The sequence below is a fragment of the Phycodurus eques genome, chromosome 19, assembly GCF_024500275.1.
Source record: "Phycodurus eques isolate BA_2022a chromosome 19, UOR_Pequ_1.1, whole genome shotgun sequence".
Classification (NCBI taxonomy): Eukaryota; Metazoa; Chordata; class Actinopteri; order Syngnathiformes; family Syngnathidae; genus Phycodurus; species Phycodurus eques.
This window is the reverse complement of record NC_084543.1, coordinates 4,665,132-4,684,664: the sequence shown is the minus strand read 5'-3', so window position 1 is coordinate 4,684,664 and position 19,533 is coordinate 4,665,132. Positions and strand designations below refer to the sequence as shown.

At 44.9% G+C, this 19,533-nt stretch overlaps 2 protein-coding genes across 5 annotated transcripts in view; one reads left to right on the top strand and one right to left on the bottom strand.

The window, feature by feature from the left end:
• The window catches only part of plce1 (phospholipase C, epsilon 1), a 58,727-nt gene extending 43,659 nt beyond the window's left edge, over window positions 1-15,068 (top strand). For 2 of the 4 annotated variants that reach the window (XM_061706143.1, XM_061706144.1), the window contains exons 18-45: window positions 160-284; window positions 549-693; window positions 783-947; window positions 1,123-1,237; window positions 1,350-1,509; window positions 1,589-1,711; window positions 2,036-2,172; window positions 2,245-2,483; window positions 2,697-2,758; window positions 2,840-3,005; window positions 3,726-3,833; window positions 3,961-4,077; window positions 4,873-5,031; window positions 5,142-5,283; window positions 5,430-5,471; window positions 6,728-6,846; window positions 7,550-7,667; window positions 8,267-8,404; window positions 8,512-8,814; window positions 8,899-9,062; window positions 10,364-10,625; window positions 10,716-10,828; window positions 11,176-11,304; window positions 11,384-11,581; window positions 12,113-12,316; window positions 12,405-12,617; window positions 13,368-13,572; window positions 14,983-15,068. In XM_061706143.1, coding sequence (XP_061562127.1) covers window positions 160-284; window positions 549-693; window positions 783-947; window positions 1,123-1,237; window positions 1,350-1,509; window positions 1,589-1,711; window positions 2,036-2,172; window positions 2,245-2,483; window positions 2,697-2,758; window positions 2,840-3,005; window positions 3,726-3,833; window positions 3,961-4,077; window positions 4,873-5,031; window positions 5,142-5,283; window positions 5,430-5,471; window positions 6,728-6,846; window positions 7,550-7,667; window positions 8,267-8,404; window positions 8,512-8,814; window positions 8,899-9,062; window positions 10,364-10,625; window positions 10,716-10,828; window positions 11,176-11,304; window positions 11,384-11,581; window positions 12,113-12,316; window positions 12,405-12,617; window positions 13,368-13,532 — 4,131 coding nt within the window. In that variant the 3' untranslated portion in view covers window positions 13,533-13,572; window positions 14,983-15,068. Of the gene's footprint in view, window positions 1-159; window positions 285-548; window positions 694-782; window positions 948-1,122; window positions 1,238-1,349; window positions 1,510-1,588; window positions 1,712-2,035; window positions 2,173-2,244; window positions 2,484-2,696; window positions 2,759-2,839; window positions 3,006-3,725; window positions 3,834-3,960; window positions 4,078-4,872; window positions 5,032-5,141; window positions 5,284-5,429; window positions 5,472-6,727; window positions 6,847-7,549; window positions 7,668-8,266; window positions 8,405-8,511; window positions 8,815-8,898; window positions 9,063-10,363; window positions 10,648-10,715; window positions 10,829-11,175; window positions 11,305-11,383; window positions 11,582-12,112; window positions 12,317-12,404; window positions 12,618-13,367; window positions 13,573-14,982 lie in introns of those variants that run through there. The other 2 variants (XM_061706145.1, XM_061706146.1) reach the window with 2 other exon arrangements.
• A 2,747-nt stretch (window positions 15,069-17,815) lies between these two features.
• Window positions 17,816-19,533, bottom strand: part of LOC133417870 (protocadherin-15-like) — a 101,238-nt gene continuing 99,520 nt past the window's right edge. The window contains exon 40 of the mRNA XM_061706061.1: window positions 17,816-18,894. Within this exon, the coding sequence (XP_061562045.1) occupies window positions 18,184-18,894 (711 nt within the window). The 3' untranslated portion in view covers window positions 17,816-18,183. The remainder of the gene's footprint in view (window positions 18,895-19,533) is intronic.

The window sequence follows — 19,533 nt, the reverse complement described above, 5'->3', positions numbered from 1 at the left end:
AAAATCCACATCATTGCATCTTTTTATTTTAATTATTTTTTTTATGCATGACTTGAAATATATGTATATATATATATATATATATATATATGTATATATATATATATTTAATGGCAAATAAGACTGCGATCCTAAATTTGTACGCGTCTGCACTTAAAGGCTGTGTTCCTGGGTCACCAGGGAGTGGACGTCCACACGGTTTGTTTGCAGAACAAACTGAGCCAGCTGACAGTCGAGGAGAACGGCCTCAGCCTCCTCTACGGCCTCAGTACCACCGACAACAGGTCCACTACCTGCTTAGTTAGATAACTCTACATTTTATTTAATATATTGAAAAATACCTATTTCATGTGCGATTCTTTTTCTTTTAAAACATTTTGTACTGATCTTTTTTTTTTTTTTTAACACAACGAATATTCCCCAGGGTGAATAAAATATTCTTGCAACTTTGCAACGCTGCTCCACTTTTTGAAGTGTTCCAGTGACTTTTGGGACACCTCGTATATATTGCATACTGATATTTTCACCCGTCACACCGCATCCGACAGACTGCTGCACTTGGTGGCCCCCGACTACACTGCGCAAATGCTCTACAAGGGTCTGTCAGAGTTGGTGAACGCAACCAGGAAGCTGAAGAAGTTTCCGGACCAGCGTTTGCAGTGGCTCAGGAGGCAGTACGTCAGTCTGTATCAGGTACACGTATGATATTTTTGTGTATCCGTGCAAACCAACTCGATATGTTCCGGCGCCTTGACCTCTGTTCTTCTTTTGACCCGTGCCAGGAGGAGGGTCGATATGAAGGCCCGACGCTGGCCCAGGCCATTGAGCTGTTTGGTGGGCGCAGGTGGAACATGGGCGCGAGCGGAGGGGATAAATCGGGGGCCCCCAAGAGCAGCCCTCTGGGGATCAATGAAAAGGCCAAGAAGAAGAAGAAGGCCCTTGTTAGGGTCAGCACTCCTCTTTTAATATTAAGTATCGATCAAAACCGAGCATTTGTTGTGAGTTTTTAAAATAGAATGGTCAAATTGTGGTTGTATGGTTTCAAATGTTTGAAGGTCTTTATTGATGGATATTTAGCGTTGTTTTTTTTGTTTTTTTTTTTACTTGTTTTTTTGAATGCAGGGAGACAGTGGGGATGCCACTGATGACGAGATGGTTTCCAGGAAAACGCGAAGCTGTAAAGAGGGATTTTATCGGAACGGACCAGAGTCGGACAGTATAGACCAAGAAGATCCAGGTGACCTTCACATCTGCCGAGTTTTAAACTGAAGGTTTAGCTGGACGTTGAAAGGCCTCACCAAGCACAATGTATAATTTTGTTTCACCTCGATGGTCTTCATCGTCTTTAGATGACGGCTTTCCCGGCCCGTTCTCCCTCCCCTCCAAAGGAAGTCCTGGATTGCTCGCCTCTTCCTCCTCCTCCTCCTCTTCCTCCAGTATGGCCAGCTCCAACCAATCCCGCCCACAATCCTCTCCAATCCTTTCAGGCACTACCAAGGCTCACTCAGGGTACGTTGATATGCAGTCAGTCGGTAGAGCAACTTTAAGCTTTTTCTAATTCAATGTCCTCTCTTTTTTTGGCTCGAAGGGCGTGGAGCAGCAGGTCATGGCACGGTCGCGGCAAAGGCTGTTTCAAAGGCTTCCAGAACCTCATAATCTCTGACAGCACCATGAGCTTCGTTGAGTTTGTGGAACTCTTCAAGTCGTTCAGGTACATACTTGAATTTTTACAGTCGCATCGTTCATACCGCACTTGAAGCACGTCAGCCATTTTTGCTTGTTGCTCCTTTGTAATGGGTATGCATCGATTTATTACGTATAGATGCACATCTAACGAGGTTCAATACAAGAATTGTGTAAAAAAATAAATAAAATAAATATATATATATATATATATATATATATATATATATATATATATATATATATATATATATATATATATCCCAGTGAACCCTTATAATAACCCCATATTAAAAATACACGTACTTGAATAATAATTTTAGAATAAACAGTGTGATGTGTTTTCTGCTAGTATCCGGAGCAGGAAGGACCTGAAGGAGCTTTTCGACACATTCGCCGTCCCTTGCAGTCGTTCCGCTCCAGAGTCGGCTCCTCTCTACACCAGCCTGAAGATTGATGACAGGGACGCGGGGCTCCAACCAGACCTTGGTACTCACAGCGAGCATTCCCACCCACGCTCTTCTTAGCTCCCTCGTACAACTCTCCCTTTCCACTCTGCAGACCTTCTGACTCGAAACGGATCAGACCTCGACCTGTTCATCCGGACCAGGCGGCAGATGTCGGACAACCAGAAGCTGATCTCGGACGCCATCGCCGCCGCCAGCATCGTGACCAACGGGACGGGCGTGGAGAACTCGTCGCTGGGCGTTTTGGGCTTGGCCATCCCTCAGTTAAACGACTTCCTGGTCAACTGTCAGAGGGAGCACCTGAGCTACGATGACATTCTCAGCATTATACAGGTGAGGACTGCTTGCGTGAATGCATCCTCTGATGTCAAGCTCAATTTTCAGATTGGTTCAGACATGGAACGGGTGACTGGGACGAGGTATAGCCCAGTATCGATTAGGAGATGGAACGGATAAATGAATGGCTTGCGTGCGGCTGAAAGAAACCTCAGACGGGAGGAAGGAAGGTGGTGATCGATTATGCTGATGAATGGTTTTGCATTGCAGACATTTGAGCCTTCATCAAACATGAGGCTAATGGGCTGGATGTCGTTCGAAGGCTTCGCGAGGTACATTTGTTGCAAAGACACTCCGTGTTCAACCCAATAAATAGCATGTCAATGGAAGTTGAAACTTCTCTTCTCTACCAGGTACCTCATGGACAAGGAGAACTTCGCCTGCCGTAACGACGAATCCCAGATGAATCCCGAGGAGCTCCAGTACCCTCTGTCCTACTACTACATCGAATCTTCTCACAACACTTACCTGACGGGACACCAGCTCAAAGGAGAGTCCTCTGTCGAGCTTTACAGTCAGGTCAGTGGAGGAGGACATTTTGCTTACAATGGATATTCTTTCATATTGATGTTCAATGTACGGCGTAACGCAATCACAGTACAGTGAATGATTTGGCTATTTGCTTGTTTTATTTATTTATTATTTACTTACGGAGGAGCTTCGCCCGTCTCCATTTTTGTCTGGTACACCGCCCCCGTGTGGCCAAGGTGTGCACACCTGAAGCAGAACAATGTCCATTGTATTGAAGCAAAAAATGTAGCAATTGTTTTGTGTTTAATTCTTTACATTGTATGTAATTATGCCATTAGTGTATGTTATTATAAAGTACAATATTACGTAGTGGTATTTATTTATTTTATTTTATTTTATTTTTGTGAAGCTGGAACAGATGAATGGCATTTCTATTCATTTCAATGGGGAAAGACGATTTGAGTTAAGAGTCTTTAGAGTTCTGACCAGATGACAGAACAAATTAAATGTATATGTCAAGGCACAACGGTAGTTCATGTTTGATTTTGTTGAAGAATGACACAAGTTCAAGGGAAATTAGGCCTGTTAAAATGTTGAACATGTACCTTTTGCAATGTTGTGTTAAAATGTTCAATTTAAATGTCATAGTTTCGAATATTGGCAAGAGTAAAAACATAGAAGTAGTGTAACACATTACAATTGAAAGACAGAAATACCGTAATATAACATTACATTTTGGAGGTAACAGTGTTTCTGATTACTTTGAAGGTGCTGCTGCAAGGCTGCAGGAGCGTGGAACTGGACTGTTGGGACGGAGATGACGGCATGCCAGTCATCTATCACGGGCACACACTCACCACCAAAATACCTTTCAAGGTCATGAATGAAATTTGTTGGCTATTACAATTCCTTAGTAGAACCGTCACAGCCGGGATACTGTAATATTCCCGAATAATTTACGCCCAAGCATAAATGTGCATCGCTCTCTCTCGCGGTTCTTCAGGATGTGGTGGAAGCAATTAACCGCTCAGCATTTGTCAACTCGGACATGCCGGTCATCATGTCCATTGAGAACCACTGCTCCCTTCCGCAGCAACGCAAGATGGCTGACATCTTTAAGGTACGGACGCCAAAAGTCCTTGCTCAATTTATTTCCACTGGAACTGATGATTCATCAAACTTTTTCACTTTTCTTCCCTTGGTATTTCATTTGGCAAGGCTCCAGTCAGAGGCTTGCTTGTGTAATCCTCAATCCTATTATTATTATTATTATTTATTTTTATTTTTTTTTCATACTCGAGAACACACGAGAGATAGCCTATGTGCTGGAATGTGCACACGCTTTCATCTCGCTAAGCCCTCCCAGCAGTCTAGTCCTCTCTGGGGATCGACGTGATGGACATAACTCTTTTCATGTTCACGCAATTCTTTTGACACACACACACACCGTAGTTTTGTTTTGGTGATCTCTTCCTTTGTGTTTGTCCAGAGAAATATACAGTCCACTATAGTGGGAAGAATTTTTGCAGCTTACAAGAACAACCATCAAATGCAAACACTCCAAAGGTTGGCGCAGGGGTGTTGCTAGGGCTATTTTAGGGGCTAAAGCCCCCCTAAAAACTTCTCAAGCCCCCCTCAAAATGAGTCTCCGTAAAATAAAAATGCTTTTGTTTTATGACATAATATAATAAATAGAATTATAATGACATCAGCGACATCCTGTGTCATTTGTTATTTCATCACCTCAACCAATGAGAATCGACAAGGAATCAATCAATAAGGGAATCGGAATCGCTAAATTCCTATCAGTTCTCATCGCTACCAATCCATCGCGTCTTTTTGCCTATTCCCCTCGTGTAGCGTAGTGGCTTTCCTCATGCGGCTAGCAGGCCCTTATCTGTTTCAAAATGTCTAGACGGTGTTCGGGGACCGTCTAGTGACGCGCTTCCTCTTCGAGGGCGACTTCAGCGACGACCCTCACCTGCCGTCGCCGCTGCAGCTTCGCGGGAAGATCCTGCTGAAAAACAAGAAGCTCAAAGCCCACCAGGCACCGGTGGACATACTGAAGCAGAAGGTGAAGCGTTTCTTTGAAAGGGCCGGTAAACACAACGTATAGGCCGACTCACTTTTCTGGCCTGCATATCAACTAACTCCATCTTGTTTTCACTGTATTTGTTATTTTAGGCTCACCAGCTGGCCCACTTGCAGGCCCAAGCCAGCAACGGCTCACCAGGGGGCACCCCGCCTGGAACTGGAAGCCACGGCAACGAGGAAGAGGACGAGGACGAAGATGAGTACGACTACGACTACGAGTCTTTATCAGATGGTAAGCGCACGTTTTATTCCACTACTGTGCGACCCTTTGTCTCGTTTTGTGTTATTTATTGTTTTACGCTCTCCTCATCACACTTAAATGTTTAAGTTGTCAATTTTGTTTTTCCCTTCCTTCCTGTCTGTCCTTTTTTGACTTAGCCGATGTCCTCAATGCCTCTACCGCCTCCTATGGGCTGGAAGGTAAACCTCTATGTGCACCAATCTTGCCTTCTCGTTTAGTTTTGCAGTGGTAGCTGCAGTTACTACAACTAACACTTTGTTGGTTGTTGTTGCCGCCATCGTTGTTATTGTCACTGGTAGTCTACCCTGTGCAATTTTGGGTGTGACTGGTTCACTGTTACTCATGTCGTCATCTTTTTTAGTACCAAGTAAGATTTGCTTTGGAAATCAAATTAAAAGTGTAGCCGTACACATACAAAAGACATTGACATGAGGTTGAAACGCTGGGTGGAAAAACTTTGAATCGAATTTAGTTCTAGTGTAATTTATTGCTTGCAGTGGTGCCATGAACTCTAACAGCTTCCATGTTGACTCATTGTGAACACTTGACTGTGGATTTTCACAGTTATTGATAGTCATTGTGATTTGAAGTGTGTACTGCTTGTGTTTGCCCGCTTCACTGCATTCTCCGCCACCATTTGGCCTCCCCCTCTTAAAGATTATGAATGACAAATAACTCGAGAGGGGGGGAAAAAAAACAAAAAAACACTTTTCACATTGTTTCCTGTCAGTATTTTGTTAAGTGTTACATTTTCTGAATGCTTTCTTCTTTTTCCACAAACACAACACCTCCCGTCTTCCTGCCCCTCTGTGCACTGTTTTTGTCTGTGACCTCGCCCGGTCGGGGAAACAAAACAAAACCATCTGGTTTCTCAGGCCCCACGCTGCCCCCGCGCCAAACAACGGACCGGGGGAAACTACCCTATCCCTCTCCCAGCATGAACTCTCCTGATGCCCTCCCACCCGCTTCAGTTCCTCCCTCCTATCTTTGCATCACATCGGAAAATCCTACCGGTCATGGACATTTCCCGAAAAATACTCCTGACAGTGTGGCCCTGTTCCATCCTGTAGGTGGGATGTAAATCGTGTGACATCATAGCAGCGCGACATGGGAGAAATGTCTTTATTTCTCCTCACTCAGATCTTTAAAAGACAAAAAGGGGAAAAGCAGAACTAACTACTGTTGCTCTTTTTATGTTTTATCATTTTAATTATCGGCGAGGGAGGGCTTGATTGGGAGGAGGGGGACGGGGGACGGGGGGGGTGGGTCATTCTGAGCTTTCGCATGTATGCATTTGATTGTTCCCGTCTGTTGCAACGGAAGCGGAATCAAACTCGCTTTTACTCTGTCGTTGATACTTGCGGCACCGTAGTCGACTCGGTTTGGTAGTCGACGTTTGTTAGCTTAATAGGAAAAACATGTCTTGTGTTCGCAGATAACCTCCTGGAGGAAAAAGCAGAAGGCAAAAGCTCGGCGGACAAAGAGGAGCAGCCTGCGGATGAAGCACCCAAGCGCGTGAAGAAGGCTGACAGCAACAGTCAGAGTAAAGGAAAGGTCAGAACACTCAGCAGCGGAACTCCCTGGTGTGCTTGTGACTGTTTGAGGTCCTTCAAGGAAGAGCGCTTCTCTCGGTTACAAAAGCCGATTGTTAGCACGGGAACTTCGAGGGCGGACGAGAGCAGGCGGAGACGAAAGCCAAACGAGCGTACGAGACGTGCACTTGAGACACAGGAAAACCGTGCAACAAACAAAATCTGATCAAAAGGAAGTCGACAAAAACACAGATCATGACAGTTTACCATTAGGGCCGTTTTAATACTCCTACGTTGGTGATGAAAAACGCCACTCGTGTCACGCTCCACTTGGTCTCTACCCCATCCTTCTCTGCTGACACTGACAGCAGTGCTACTGCAACTGGCACAAGCTTGCCGTTGTCGCTGTCGCTTACGCACATTCGGTGTCGCCGTGAAAAAGCTTGAAACCGTCGGTTTAACTCTGAATTGTTTTGTTTTCCTTCATCGAGCCTGCACATGCGCAGTAAGATGGAATAGCCCATTGCATGAGAAGGAAGGGGGGCAGTCAAAACAATCATGATCAATTTAGCATTTTGGATGTTTTCAAGCACTTGAATTCCAACTAAAGCAATGTTAAATCCAATCACGAAAATTCTGAGATGTTTAAGGGCCGCTGGAAATGTTGGGGAATTGCTTGTGTGGGCCTAATGGTACGTCCGCCCGTGGTCTTCCTGCACCCGCAGGTGTTCGACATGGAGCTGGGCGAGGAGTTCTACCTCCCTCAGAACAAGAAGGAGAGTCGGCAGATCGCGCAGGAGCTGTCTGACCTTGTCATCTACTGCCAGGCCGTCAAATTCCCGGGTGAGGAAACTTTTCGGGGATGTTTTTCCCTTTGAATAAGACATTCAATATCCATGTGCACACTCGATTGATTTGATGGATCCCTTTCCTCCTCCACGGGGAAAGACATTTTGGACAGCACTATTGTACAGGTTGAACTTCCTGGCGATGTGCTCATAAATTCAACAACTTCATTCCTCGTCGCCATTTATCTTCCCTTGAATGTCTTCTGCTTCTTCTTGCCTCTTTCCTTTCGCCACTATTGCATTCTTCAGCCTTATAAACCAGCCTTTTTATTTTGTTGACCCGAGCTCTGACAAAGACCAGCAAGGGTGAGCGTGAAACTTTTATTAACCGTACAGGCCGGGTTTGAAGTCATGTTTTTGAACTGTCATACAAACATAAAAAGACGTCTGCAAATGAAACTTAACTCGTCACTGTACATAATATTGAAGTATGTCCTCTTTATGTCTCTATCATCCTCATCATCGTCTCAAAATACCCAAAAAGGTCCATTGTTTTGTTTTTGTTCTCCTACTATCTTTCCATCGTTGTATATATTATATATAGACGAGGGTTATTTCTGGGATATCCTACTGATTTTCGGGACCCCCACACAGGCTTGTCCACGCTGTCTCCGTCCGGCTCGGGCAGGGGGAAGGACCGCGGCAAGTCCAGGAAGTCCATATTCGGCACGGCTCCGGCTCGCTCCGCCGCAACGGGGGAGGTCTCCGCGCAGAGCCGTACTCCTGGGAAAAGTACGTCACAAAATGCTCGCCTTATTTATTGCTTACAGGGAAGGTGGCTGTGGGTATATTATATATGTGTGTGTATCTATATGTGTCAATATCTTCTCTGCCACTAGGCGGCGCCGAGCGTCTGAGCTGGGAGGAGCAGCAGCAACAGCCGACGACGTCGCCGGCGCTCAACCCTCCGACGTCGCTCAGCGCCATCATCCGCACGCCCAAGTGCTACCACATCTCCTCGGTCAACGAGAACGCCGCCAAGCGCCTGTGCCGGCGCTACTCGCAGAAGCTCATGCAGCACACGGCGTGCCAGCTTCTCCGCACCTACCCGGCCGCCACGCGCATCGACTCTGCCAACCCCAACCCGCTCCTCTTCTGGCTGCACGGCATCCAGCTGGTGGCGCTCAACTACCAGACCGACGGTCAGCAAAAAAGACAGAAAGAAGAAGCCAACGTTCCACGCTGACAAAATGTCAGCTACTGAAGCGATCCTCTTTTGTCCGCAGACCTGCCCACGCACTTGAACACAGCGCTGTTCGAGGCCAACGGCGGCTGCGGCTACGTCCTGAAGCCGGCCGTGCTTTGGGACCGAAGCTGTCCCCTCTACCAGCAGTTCTGTCCCACGGAGCGAGACGTGGAGCGAAGCGGCCCGGCCGTCTATTCCCTCACTGTGAGCGCTTGAAACGCACCGGAGTTGGACTGACATGAATTTCATCTTGAAATAAGCTTCCGTCATGTACAAGTACCTTTCAAGTACTCCAACTGGCTCCATTAAGGGGTGTTTGGACATCTTTATGATGAGGTCAACTGGTGTTTCATTATTTGACAGCCTGGAAAGTAAACGGAATGACGTTCGTACAACAGCCAACAATATCAGAGCCTCGTAAAGCTTTTGAGTGCATTTTTAGCTCAGGACTTTGGAACACTTGACCACATGATGGCTTTTTTTTTTTTATTATTTAAAAATAAATATGAATAATGTAGCAATGATTTCAAATAAAACAAAATAAAATTCTACATCCATTGAATCAACGATAATTAGTAGATAATCCTGATTAAAACTTTAAAAAGGAAAAATCAGTGCTCATCTGTCAAAATTGTGTTTCCGTTAAATATGCTGGGTAAATTCATTGAAATGTATACCATCGTGACATTGTCACAATACATAATACACAAATCGAATAAAAATATTTAAAATACAATATGCATTTTTGCATTTATCCATCCATCCATTCTCTGAGCCGCTTATCGCGGGAGCGCCGGAGCCTATCCCAGCTGTCTTGGGGCGGGAGGCGGGCGGGGTACACCCTGAACCGGTCGCCAGCCAATCGCAGGGCACATGGAAACAAACAACCATTCGCACTCACATTCACACCTACGGGCAATTTAGAGTCTTCAATTAACCTCGCACCCATGTTTTTGGGATGTGGGAGGAAACCGGAATGCCCGGAGAAAACCCACGCAGGCACGGGGAGAACATGCAAACGCCACACAGGCGGGGCCGGGATTTGAACCCCGGTCCTCAGAACTGTAAGGCAGACGCTCTAACCAGTCGGTCACCGTGCCGCCATTTTTGCATTTAGTTACATTTAAAATCTTTTTTTTATTTTTTTTTTTTTAAATCATAGTCATTATCAACTCTTTGCTCAAGTTTCCATCACATGTACTCAGTTTATAGACCACACAATGTAAATATAAATTCAAAATTAATAATTGCATAATGTAAATAAAATCCAGGGTTAGGGTTTCATTAGCTCTTCATCAGTATGCAAAGTAAAGATGTCCGTTGAGTTTCAATCCATTACGGTGGGCTAATCGCTGATCATTCGGGATGAGGGATGCTGTACGTGCACTTGAAAAAAAATGCTCCGATACTACGACACCGATACCACTTACGAGGCTCGGGTATACCGTCTAGGGTGTGGCACGAATGACTGTTATTTAATAACAGGCGTCTTGCTCTCCTCTCAGATCGTGTCCGGTCAGAACGTGTGTCCGGCCAACGGCTCGGGCAGCCCCTGCGTCGAGGTGGACGTCCTGGGCACGCCGGGCGACAGCTGCCACTTCCGCAGCAAGCCCATCCACCGCAACACGCTCAACCCCATGTGGAGCGAGCGCTTCCAGTTTAGCGTGCACTTCGAGGAGCTCTGCTTCCTGCGCTTCGCCGTGGTGGAGAACAACAGCTCGCAGACCACCGCTCAGAGGACGCTGCCCCTGAGGGCTCTCAAACCAGGTCGGGACCACGTGAGACGAAGGTGACGGAACGGCACTTCTACGCCACCTAACGTCTTGTCTGGTGATATTGTTTTGTTTTATTCATCAGGTTATAGACACGTGCAATTGAGAACGCAGCACAACGAGCCGATGGAAGTGTCCAGCTTGTTCATCTACAGCAAAAGAGTTGAAGAAACGGGCGGCACGTGTTCCTCGTCCCAAGTGAGACACATGATATCGTAAAAAATAAACAAGTTTGAACCCAAACCACCAGGTCATCAATCCGTAGTTATGCCAGTGACCGTGGCATACACAGGAAGTCCGCTACCCGTTTTCCAAGTTTGGTCATGTGACGTTCGCGACGCAAACGCGGGAGCAGTTGTGACGATCATTTTGGTCGACAGCAGAGGGCGATATTGCCCAATGTGGCGGCCCCGAGATGGATGAAAATGGATGACTTGATCTGTGAAATTCGTATTGCAATCTTCAATCAGAATACTGTACGCTGTAATTTGAATGTGAATGTTTCTCGTGAATTTGTTTTGTCTTCCCTCGTGTTGTTGCTCAAGCTCTTCAGCCCGGAGGAGAAGCACGCGTCCCAACAGCACAGAGTGACGCTACACGGAGCACCTGGACCAGAACCTTTCACCGTGTTCTCCATCACGGAGCACACAACGAGCAAACAACTGTTAGACACGGTCCGTACCGTTTTCATAGCATGTAATTTCACATATTCAGACCTCGCGACACTCACTGAACTACCCCACTTCCTCTTAGCTTGTCACCTCCGAGGGAAACGCGGCCGACTGCTTCCTGTGCGAGGAGAAGCTTCCCCTGTCTAAGGAGCGCAGCGAGGCCAAGCGCTGCGCTCAGCGTCGGCCCCTCGCGCCTGACGAGGCGCTGGTCCGAGTGGTTTCCGGTTGGGACGCCGAGGACGGCTACGTGGGGAGGATCTGTCTCCAGACCAGAGAGGAGGTACACAACGCGCACAGATAACTGAGGGCACAGCTCTCCCTTGTGGTTGCAACTCATCATCACAGCTCATATAGTCGGCATTATGATCAGTGTCAGAGATATGAAGGTATCAATAACAACATAGCCGTGCTGCGAATTGTGGAAAAACGGCAAGTCATTGTTGGCCCCCCCCCCTTATTTATTTTTTGGGGAAAAGAGCAAAAACCTACATATGAGACGAATACTTGCAAAATTCTACTAACAACAATTTTTGTTTCTCAGTTGAGATGTATCACCTCAACATACAGTACTTCCTTGACACCAATTGCTACTTGAATAGGTGAATAGAAATTGCCAATAGGTTGCGTTCACTTCAAGCTGAGAGCTGATTCTAATACTTTGTACAGTAATCACAATATTAGGAATACTCAAGAAAGAATTATTAGCTTTGTAAGGGCATCATTTTGGATTGGGTTTCATCATGCAGGTGTACTTAATGAAGTGTCCCGTGCTCCTGGGCAGCTCCTGATGCGATCTCTGTGCTTGTGTTAGAATCTAAACGAGAAGAATGCGGCGGCGGAGGGTGAAGAGGACGTGATCGCTGTGGGAGGAGGAGGAGGAGGAGGAGGAGGAAGAGGAGAAGGCGGCTTCGAGGAGGACGTGTTTTTTGTTCAGGTGCACGAGGTGTCTCCCGAGCAGCCTCACACCGTCATCAAGGCTCCGCGCTACAGTTCCGCACAGGACATCATACAGCAGGTTAGGAAGAGTACGCGAAGTTCCGTTTCCAGAAGGTTCCGGAGGGTTCTAAACCTGCCATCTCCTATTTTTTTCCCCCCGCCTTCAGACTCTGTCCAAGGCCAAATACTCATACAGCATCCTGTCCAACCCCAACCCCAGCGACTACGTCCTCATGGAGGAGGTGACCAAGGACGCCGGCTCCAAGAAGTCGTCCGCCGCCAAGCCCGTCCAGCGCGTGCTTCTGGATCAGGAGTGCGTCTATCACGCGCAAAGTCGCTGGAGGGGGGCGGGGAAGTTCATCCTCAAGCTCAAAGAGCAGGTGACTGTAGCTTCAGTCCGAAAAAGTCGTGATATAGAGGATGTACTGTATGTGCTTGCGGGCATCTCCACTTTTGCATGTTTTTCAATGTTTGGGTGCCAGTGAACTCAACTCAGTTGACTTCCCAACAAGCAGCAGTTTGGTCCATAGTGAACAATTCTTCAAAAAGAGGCTTTGAGATGTTTATTATTTATCAAGTTTACTGTCAAACTGAACAAAACAAAGACAATTACATGTTGTGTATTTCAAACAAGCGCACGGGTTCGCCTTTCGCTAGCTTAATGCTAATAAACGCTGCAAAATGCCATTGACGGGCTGAAGAATAGTATCTATTTCGCAGTGTTATAACCTTTTTAGCAACCGATGGAAAAAAAATGATGAAGCAACAATACTCACAGGCATATATTCTTTATCCTCTGCGAAAATATTTTAAATATTACTGCTGCTTACTGATGGAAAATGGATGGATACATTAGGAGTAGCACAATAACCATTGAATTGAAGCAAAGACATTCTATTTAACTGTCATTACTGTATGTTTTTATAAAGTGCAATATTATAGAGTACTGTTTTTATTTATTGACGAACATTACCAAAAAAATAGTTTTTTTCGGGTGCAGGAATGGATTAATGGCATTTTTAAAAATCTATTTAAGATGATTTGTTGTCATTGGCCAGCTACAGTACCTGCACTAAATAATGACATCTCATCTATAGTGTGTGTGTGTGTGTGTGTGTGTGTGCGTGCAGGTGGTGCGCGAGGACAAGAAGAAGGTGATGTCGTTCGCCAGCGAGCTGAAGAAGTTGACGAGCCGCAGTCGCGGCATGACGACGGGCGTGGCGGCGGACGGCGCCGCCCACAGTAAGGACGAGAGAGCTGCATGCTGCGTGGCGTTGACCGAGCTGCACGAGTGAGCCTCACACTCCGGTCTGTGCATGGGAAAGTGCAGCAGAGGTATTGTCCTGCATCCTCGTCTAACAACCTCAACCTGAAAACTGAAAAATCAAGTGTGTTTAAGGATTTCTTAAAGAATCACCTGCGTGTGTTCCTACCAATACGGTACACGCCATACAAAGTTGACCTGCTAACTCTAACCAACCTATATAACTTTTATGACATCAGTGGTCAACAATAGGTACATGTGCTTTGTAATGACAGCCATACAAGAGCTGTGTCAAATATTCTGCCTTTACCAAAAAAAACAACCGTTTCGCTTGAATTGACACTGTCAAGAGAGATTTCTTTAACAATATAGCGGACCCCCATGAAAATATACAGTTGACATCCTCCCCAAAAGGTTTTGTAATTGCCTAAAATGCCACAAGATGGTGGCAAACAACTATTTTTGTCTAAACGAAGCTCCTCAACTCACGCCAATGTAGTTATTTGGTAACATAATGCCACCAGATGGCGCCAAAGCAGTACTGTTATTGCACTGGCCTCAGCACAAAAACTGAATGGGTGAGTTTTTCAGGAACAAAGGACCCCCCCCACCCCCCACCCCCCCTCTAGTTTTAACCCTAACCGCGAGGGCGGTTTAAACTAATAATAATCTAAAACAAAAAAACAAAAAAAAGGCAATTGTATGGGTGTCAATTATTTACAGATTTTCAATACTTGCGGTCTGGCCCGGTCCCCTGTGAATAATAGGGGTCCACTGTATTTATATATTAAAAAAAACAAAAAAACATTTCAAACGTGAGCTGCTTTGTAAAGGCACAATTGAGCCACTGAGTACTAAGGTGGATAACTCATTTTTTTCCCATTTTGCAGGAGCGTGATTTAAAGTTTTATGTCGTGCAATAAAATCTGGGGGGTATATAGCTTGGAGATTTATATGGCAATGAGTCTTTCTTTTTTTTTTTTTTTTTTTCCTCTCTCCACAGATTTGGGCATTTTGCCAAATATATCATCATTAGTTTCATAGATTGGACCAGTCAGTATCATCTAGGTTGCCTGAAAGAAAAGAAATAAACTAGGATTACTAGTTTGGGGGTTTACTGCAGTAGTGATTTTAATCTAAGTCCACACTTGTGTCAAAGATGATAAATCACATTGACGTGTACAAACACTTTCTCAGTCATCGTCAATCATTTGTGATTCTCAGTTGCACTGATGAAGCAAGAAAATTCTAAATTTGAAACTCAACCTTAATTTGCACTAGTATCCATCTGAAATGCCTTTTTCGAATCATTTTTACCCTTAAAAATGGAGTTAGCCCACTTTAGTTCTAAGTGGATCACCTGATGAAATAACTCTTGTATATCATTTGATCGTGCTGGCGTTCTTAATAAAGCGACCTGTGAGTATTGTGTGTTTGTGTTTGTGTGTGTGTGTTTGATGAACACTTGCCACCTTTTGCAGGGTACACGTGTGCGGGCAGCGGGCTGAGGGCGTGGATGGCAGAGAGCAGGGTCGGGGCAGGACGTCTCCTCCGGGCCTCGTCTCCCTCGCCCAGCGGAGGTCAGCAAAGACCCGACGGCTTCCCCGCCTCCTCTCTCAGCCCAGCGGCGTGGAAGCTTCGCCTCCTCCAGAACTGGAAGATCCACAAATGAAACCCGGAGAGAGAGAGAGAGAGATCGTTTGCCTCCCCCCCCCCCCACCTCCCCCCTCGTCGTCGTGAAGGTTTTAGGTGACAGCCTCGCGGCCGTTTTTCTTGCTTGCTTGAAGGAGCGTACGCAGAGCTGACCCGGATGAGCGACGGCTCCGTGTCCAGGACGTTCCGTGTTCGGAGTCAGAGACGATTTATGGCGACGGAGGCCGCGCTAGCGAGACGGAAGAAGGAGGAGAAAAGTTCGGAGACAAGAAAGACGAGCTGGCTTGTTTACTTCCTGTTTTACTGTGTCACTGTACTGTACCGTGAGAGCACATTTTGGGCAGCAAAGGGACAAACGTGTCAAAAAATGCACATTTAAAGGCAAAGTAGTACACTAAATATTGACATTCGCTTTTAAGGTCCTTTTAGATGAATTGTATTTTGCAGTTACTGGCAAGCTCCAAAATGTAGCACTCGTTTTTGATTTGTGTTTTTCAATTTCGTGGCTGTGTGATCGGCAGCTCATTTCTTGTGGACTTTGGTTCTGTTACTTCACCTTTAGAAAGAAAACAAAGTCATACGAACAATAATAAGTGGTGCCTGGAGATACAAGGTTAATTCGTTCCATGACAACGCTCATTTAAATGAATGAAAATAACAATAATCCATCCGTTCCATCCACCTGCAAAAACCAACAAAATGTTTTCAATGTTTTCTTAATAAGAAATATAGCACTCTTATGATATTGTATGTTATAAAAACATACAGTAATGACGTCATTAGAATGTAAAGGTGTTAAACTGTTTTTGTCCCATTTTCTTGGACATTGTGCTGCTCCTTCTGGTGTGCGCGCCTTGGCCACCTGGAGGCAGTATAACAGACATGCGGCTATACTGTACATGGAGACGCTCTGAGCTCCTCAGTACAGCAGTAAGGTTAGTCGTTCTTCGGTGGAGGAAAAAAATCTGCCGAGTGAAGGCTTTGTATCTTGAAAAAGTCTTAAGTCGGGTCACTTGTATCTCAAGGCACCGCTGTACGTATTTTTAAACAAATAGCAAGAATAATAAGAAAATAGAAATGAGTCAGAGGTCAATTTTAGGGCTAAATCTTAAGAGAAATGCAGCATAGAGGTCATCAAACAGTATTTTGCACATTTTGTTTTTCGGTACATTTTTTTTGTATTTTTTTGCGTTGCTTTCGAGAGGCTTGAATTTGATTGGACGGTTTAAAAAAAAAATTAGAAAAAAAATCATCCTATTTATTTCTTTAGATTTCAGCCCAGTTGAAAACTTTTATTCCAGAGCCCAAACCTGAAATGTTTTATTTGGTTTGACTTTATAAGGTTTCTCTTTTTGAGTTTGAATTCATTTGATGAATCCGTACTGATTACGACTACAGTATGTTCGTAATTGTCTTAGACATTTAAACAACATATTTGGGGCCAGTTTACCCTGTTTTTGATATGTAGCATTTTCACAATTTACATTTTTCGTTCATAAATGTTCTTGTTTGCGTAACAAAATAAAATAAAAATACACTACAATATATTAACACTAAATAGCATCATGGAAGACTGTTGCAATGTTATTACAGGTCGGTTTTTTTTAGCGTTGAAGTTTGGTATTAATTCGTATTTCAACATCAAAACGCAATTCATTTTTATGCGTTGAAAGTACGATTATTATTTTTTATTTATCAAGGTTAAGAATAGACAAAAGAATTAAACCCTTTAGTTCACATGAAATATGAAATACTTATTCTGTTGTCGCACGGGTCGGGGCCTAAAAGTGGATCATTAAATCTAAGTAGGGCCCACATAATAATTTTGGCATTTTTTTTTTTTTAATACTTGCATTTGGACTAATACTATTAACTAAAGCAGGAAGGGATTCTGTCCTATGGTCGCTTCAATTTTATGTTATTTGTCAACTCTTATTTCCCCCCTGAATGTATTGTTATTGTTTCTTAAAGTTTGACATATGTTATTTATTTGACATTTAAAGCCCTGGTTGGCATTTAACTGTTATATTTTATTTCATGGATGTTTGTGTCGTTTTTATTTATTTGAATGCATTGAAAAAGGAGATTGTCTTTATTGATGGTGTAAATAGTAGGCAACTATCAATTCAACTATTCATATTTCAGTTCTGGAGTTTCACCCAATTCCTTTTTTTTTTTTTCTAAATAGGTTGGCTAAATGGACAAAATGAACACTATTTTTCATATTTTAGTAGTGTATTCACTATATATGTCCACTGACACTCTTGTCAACTGTTGACTTAGTACACGCTCATTTCCGTAATGACGTACGTTAACATTCGCCATGATGATGATGTCGAAGGTTGTCTGTTACTTGAATTTCTTCATTGGATGGATATTTGTTGATTTGTTGCATAGTGGAATAATAAAAATACAACATGCTAACTACATCTGAGCTACTTGGAGTTGTGTTACTTCCATTGGTGTTCATGTTAAAAAGCTAACTTGAATGTTAAGCTAAGTAAGCTTATCTTGTTTATCAATTCTTCCTTGCACTACTTTGGGAAAAAAATATCGCTAGCTTGCAGGGTGCGAGTTAAAAACAATTTCATTGTACCTTTAAAAAGTGTAGTCTCGTCAATTTGAATTCCATAAAGGTGAAACATGCGCATATGCTTACGAGTGTCATTGGCTGACATTTTTATTATTTTCTAACGTTTGCCAAGCACCTTGACAAAGATCATACAAGACTTCACGAGTCGATGCAAAGAGTCGGACAATTTCGAGATGAGCTGTGACACTGAACGGGAAAGAAATAGCGTTCCACAAAGATCAAATAGAAGGCAACTTTTGATGACTTATTTGACTTCTTCAGCTGTAACACAGTTGAAAGGTTCAGAAAAAATAATCAACTCCTGTCTGCATTTTGTCGCCTAAAAGTCTTTCGACATGCTGATTAGCGTGTTTTTCTTTTCCTTTCCACGTGTTTATTTTGAAGCACAAATGAAGTTCTTGTGACTGAAGACTGTTGTGACGTGTGAGGGTATCAGTCATAGTTTGGTCATAGGGATGTGGAGGTCGTTCCACGGCCCCATCCAAAGCTCCTCCTGGTCCGACTGCGTCTTCTCGCTGGGACACCTGGGAAGATCTCTCATGACCAGGCCTTCGTCAGCCTCGCTGTTGCTGCCGTCCACTCCGGACTCTCTCTCGCGCTCTCCCAGTTCTCTGTCCTCGCTCTTCCCATGGCGCGGTCCCTCGTCGGCCCCCCCGTTCGCGTCGGAGGGCTGCTCGGGGCCCGTGTTGCTGGCCGACTCTGACGAACTGCTGGACTGTCGAGTGTCGAACACGTTGACCGTCTTATGGATGTCGCAGTTGGTGAAAGAGGGACTCGCCGGGGCGGCAGGCCCCGAGCTCTTGAAGGTGCGCAGGGTTTTGACGCAGCCCTCTGCCGCAGTCCTGGGGCTGTTCGAGGGCAATTTCTCTTCCAGCGTGGCGGCCATTTTGTCCAGTTTTTTAAAGTGCTTAGCCAGCCGTGAGCTGAAGGCGGGCGACGGGGGCTTGCTGTTAACGGGCGTTGCGGAACGTCGGGTGCGGATTACGGAGCCGTTCTGACCCACGTAGAGGCCGCCGTTGACGGTGTGGTTGTTGAAGGTGGAGGTGGAGCGACCGCGTTGAGGTTCTGGGGCGCTGTCGTCACCGGTGGAGCTGGTCTCGTACTCGCGGTCCAACACCAACTTGATCCGGCGCTTTCGATTGCCATGCTGAAAAATGGACACGGACACTAGTCAGTCGACCTTTTCATGACATTTGTAAATGTGAGGCGTCGAGCTTCTTCCGGGGGGGGCAAAAAAAATGAGTGATTTTTGCTGATCTGAACTGAAAATGATGACAAATCTTGCGGTTTTTGTAACCTTTCCCTAAATTACACCAGCCGAATCTGTGGGTTGGTAAATAGTAGTGCAGGGAATATCGCAAAACGGCCTGGGAGAGGAGTAGCCACGAAAGGAAACGATTGGGAACAAAACCTCCATCGTGTCTGCACCATTTACTGCATCCGAGCTACCGGAAAGTCCAATGATCAGCCGGTCTCTCGGACATGGCTAATTATGTCTGAATTTCCACCATGTCGATTTCTGAATCCACCTACCTACTGAAATGTAAATGACGGCGGTAAATTTCATCTTTCCTTCCGAGCAATTTACCTCATGTTCTTTTCGACTCACATTCAAACTACAGCAGTAGAAAAGAAGTCTAAAATCACCATTCTAGCTATTTACCCTGTTTTTTGGTTTTTTGTTTTGTTTTTTTTTCCCCAAATCACTCTGCCTTGGTCAAATGACATCGAAGGGTTTGTTTCCTAGCGGTGCCATCTGAGCTCTTGCCGCTTGGACGTACTCGTG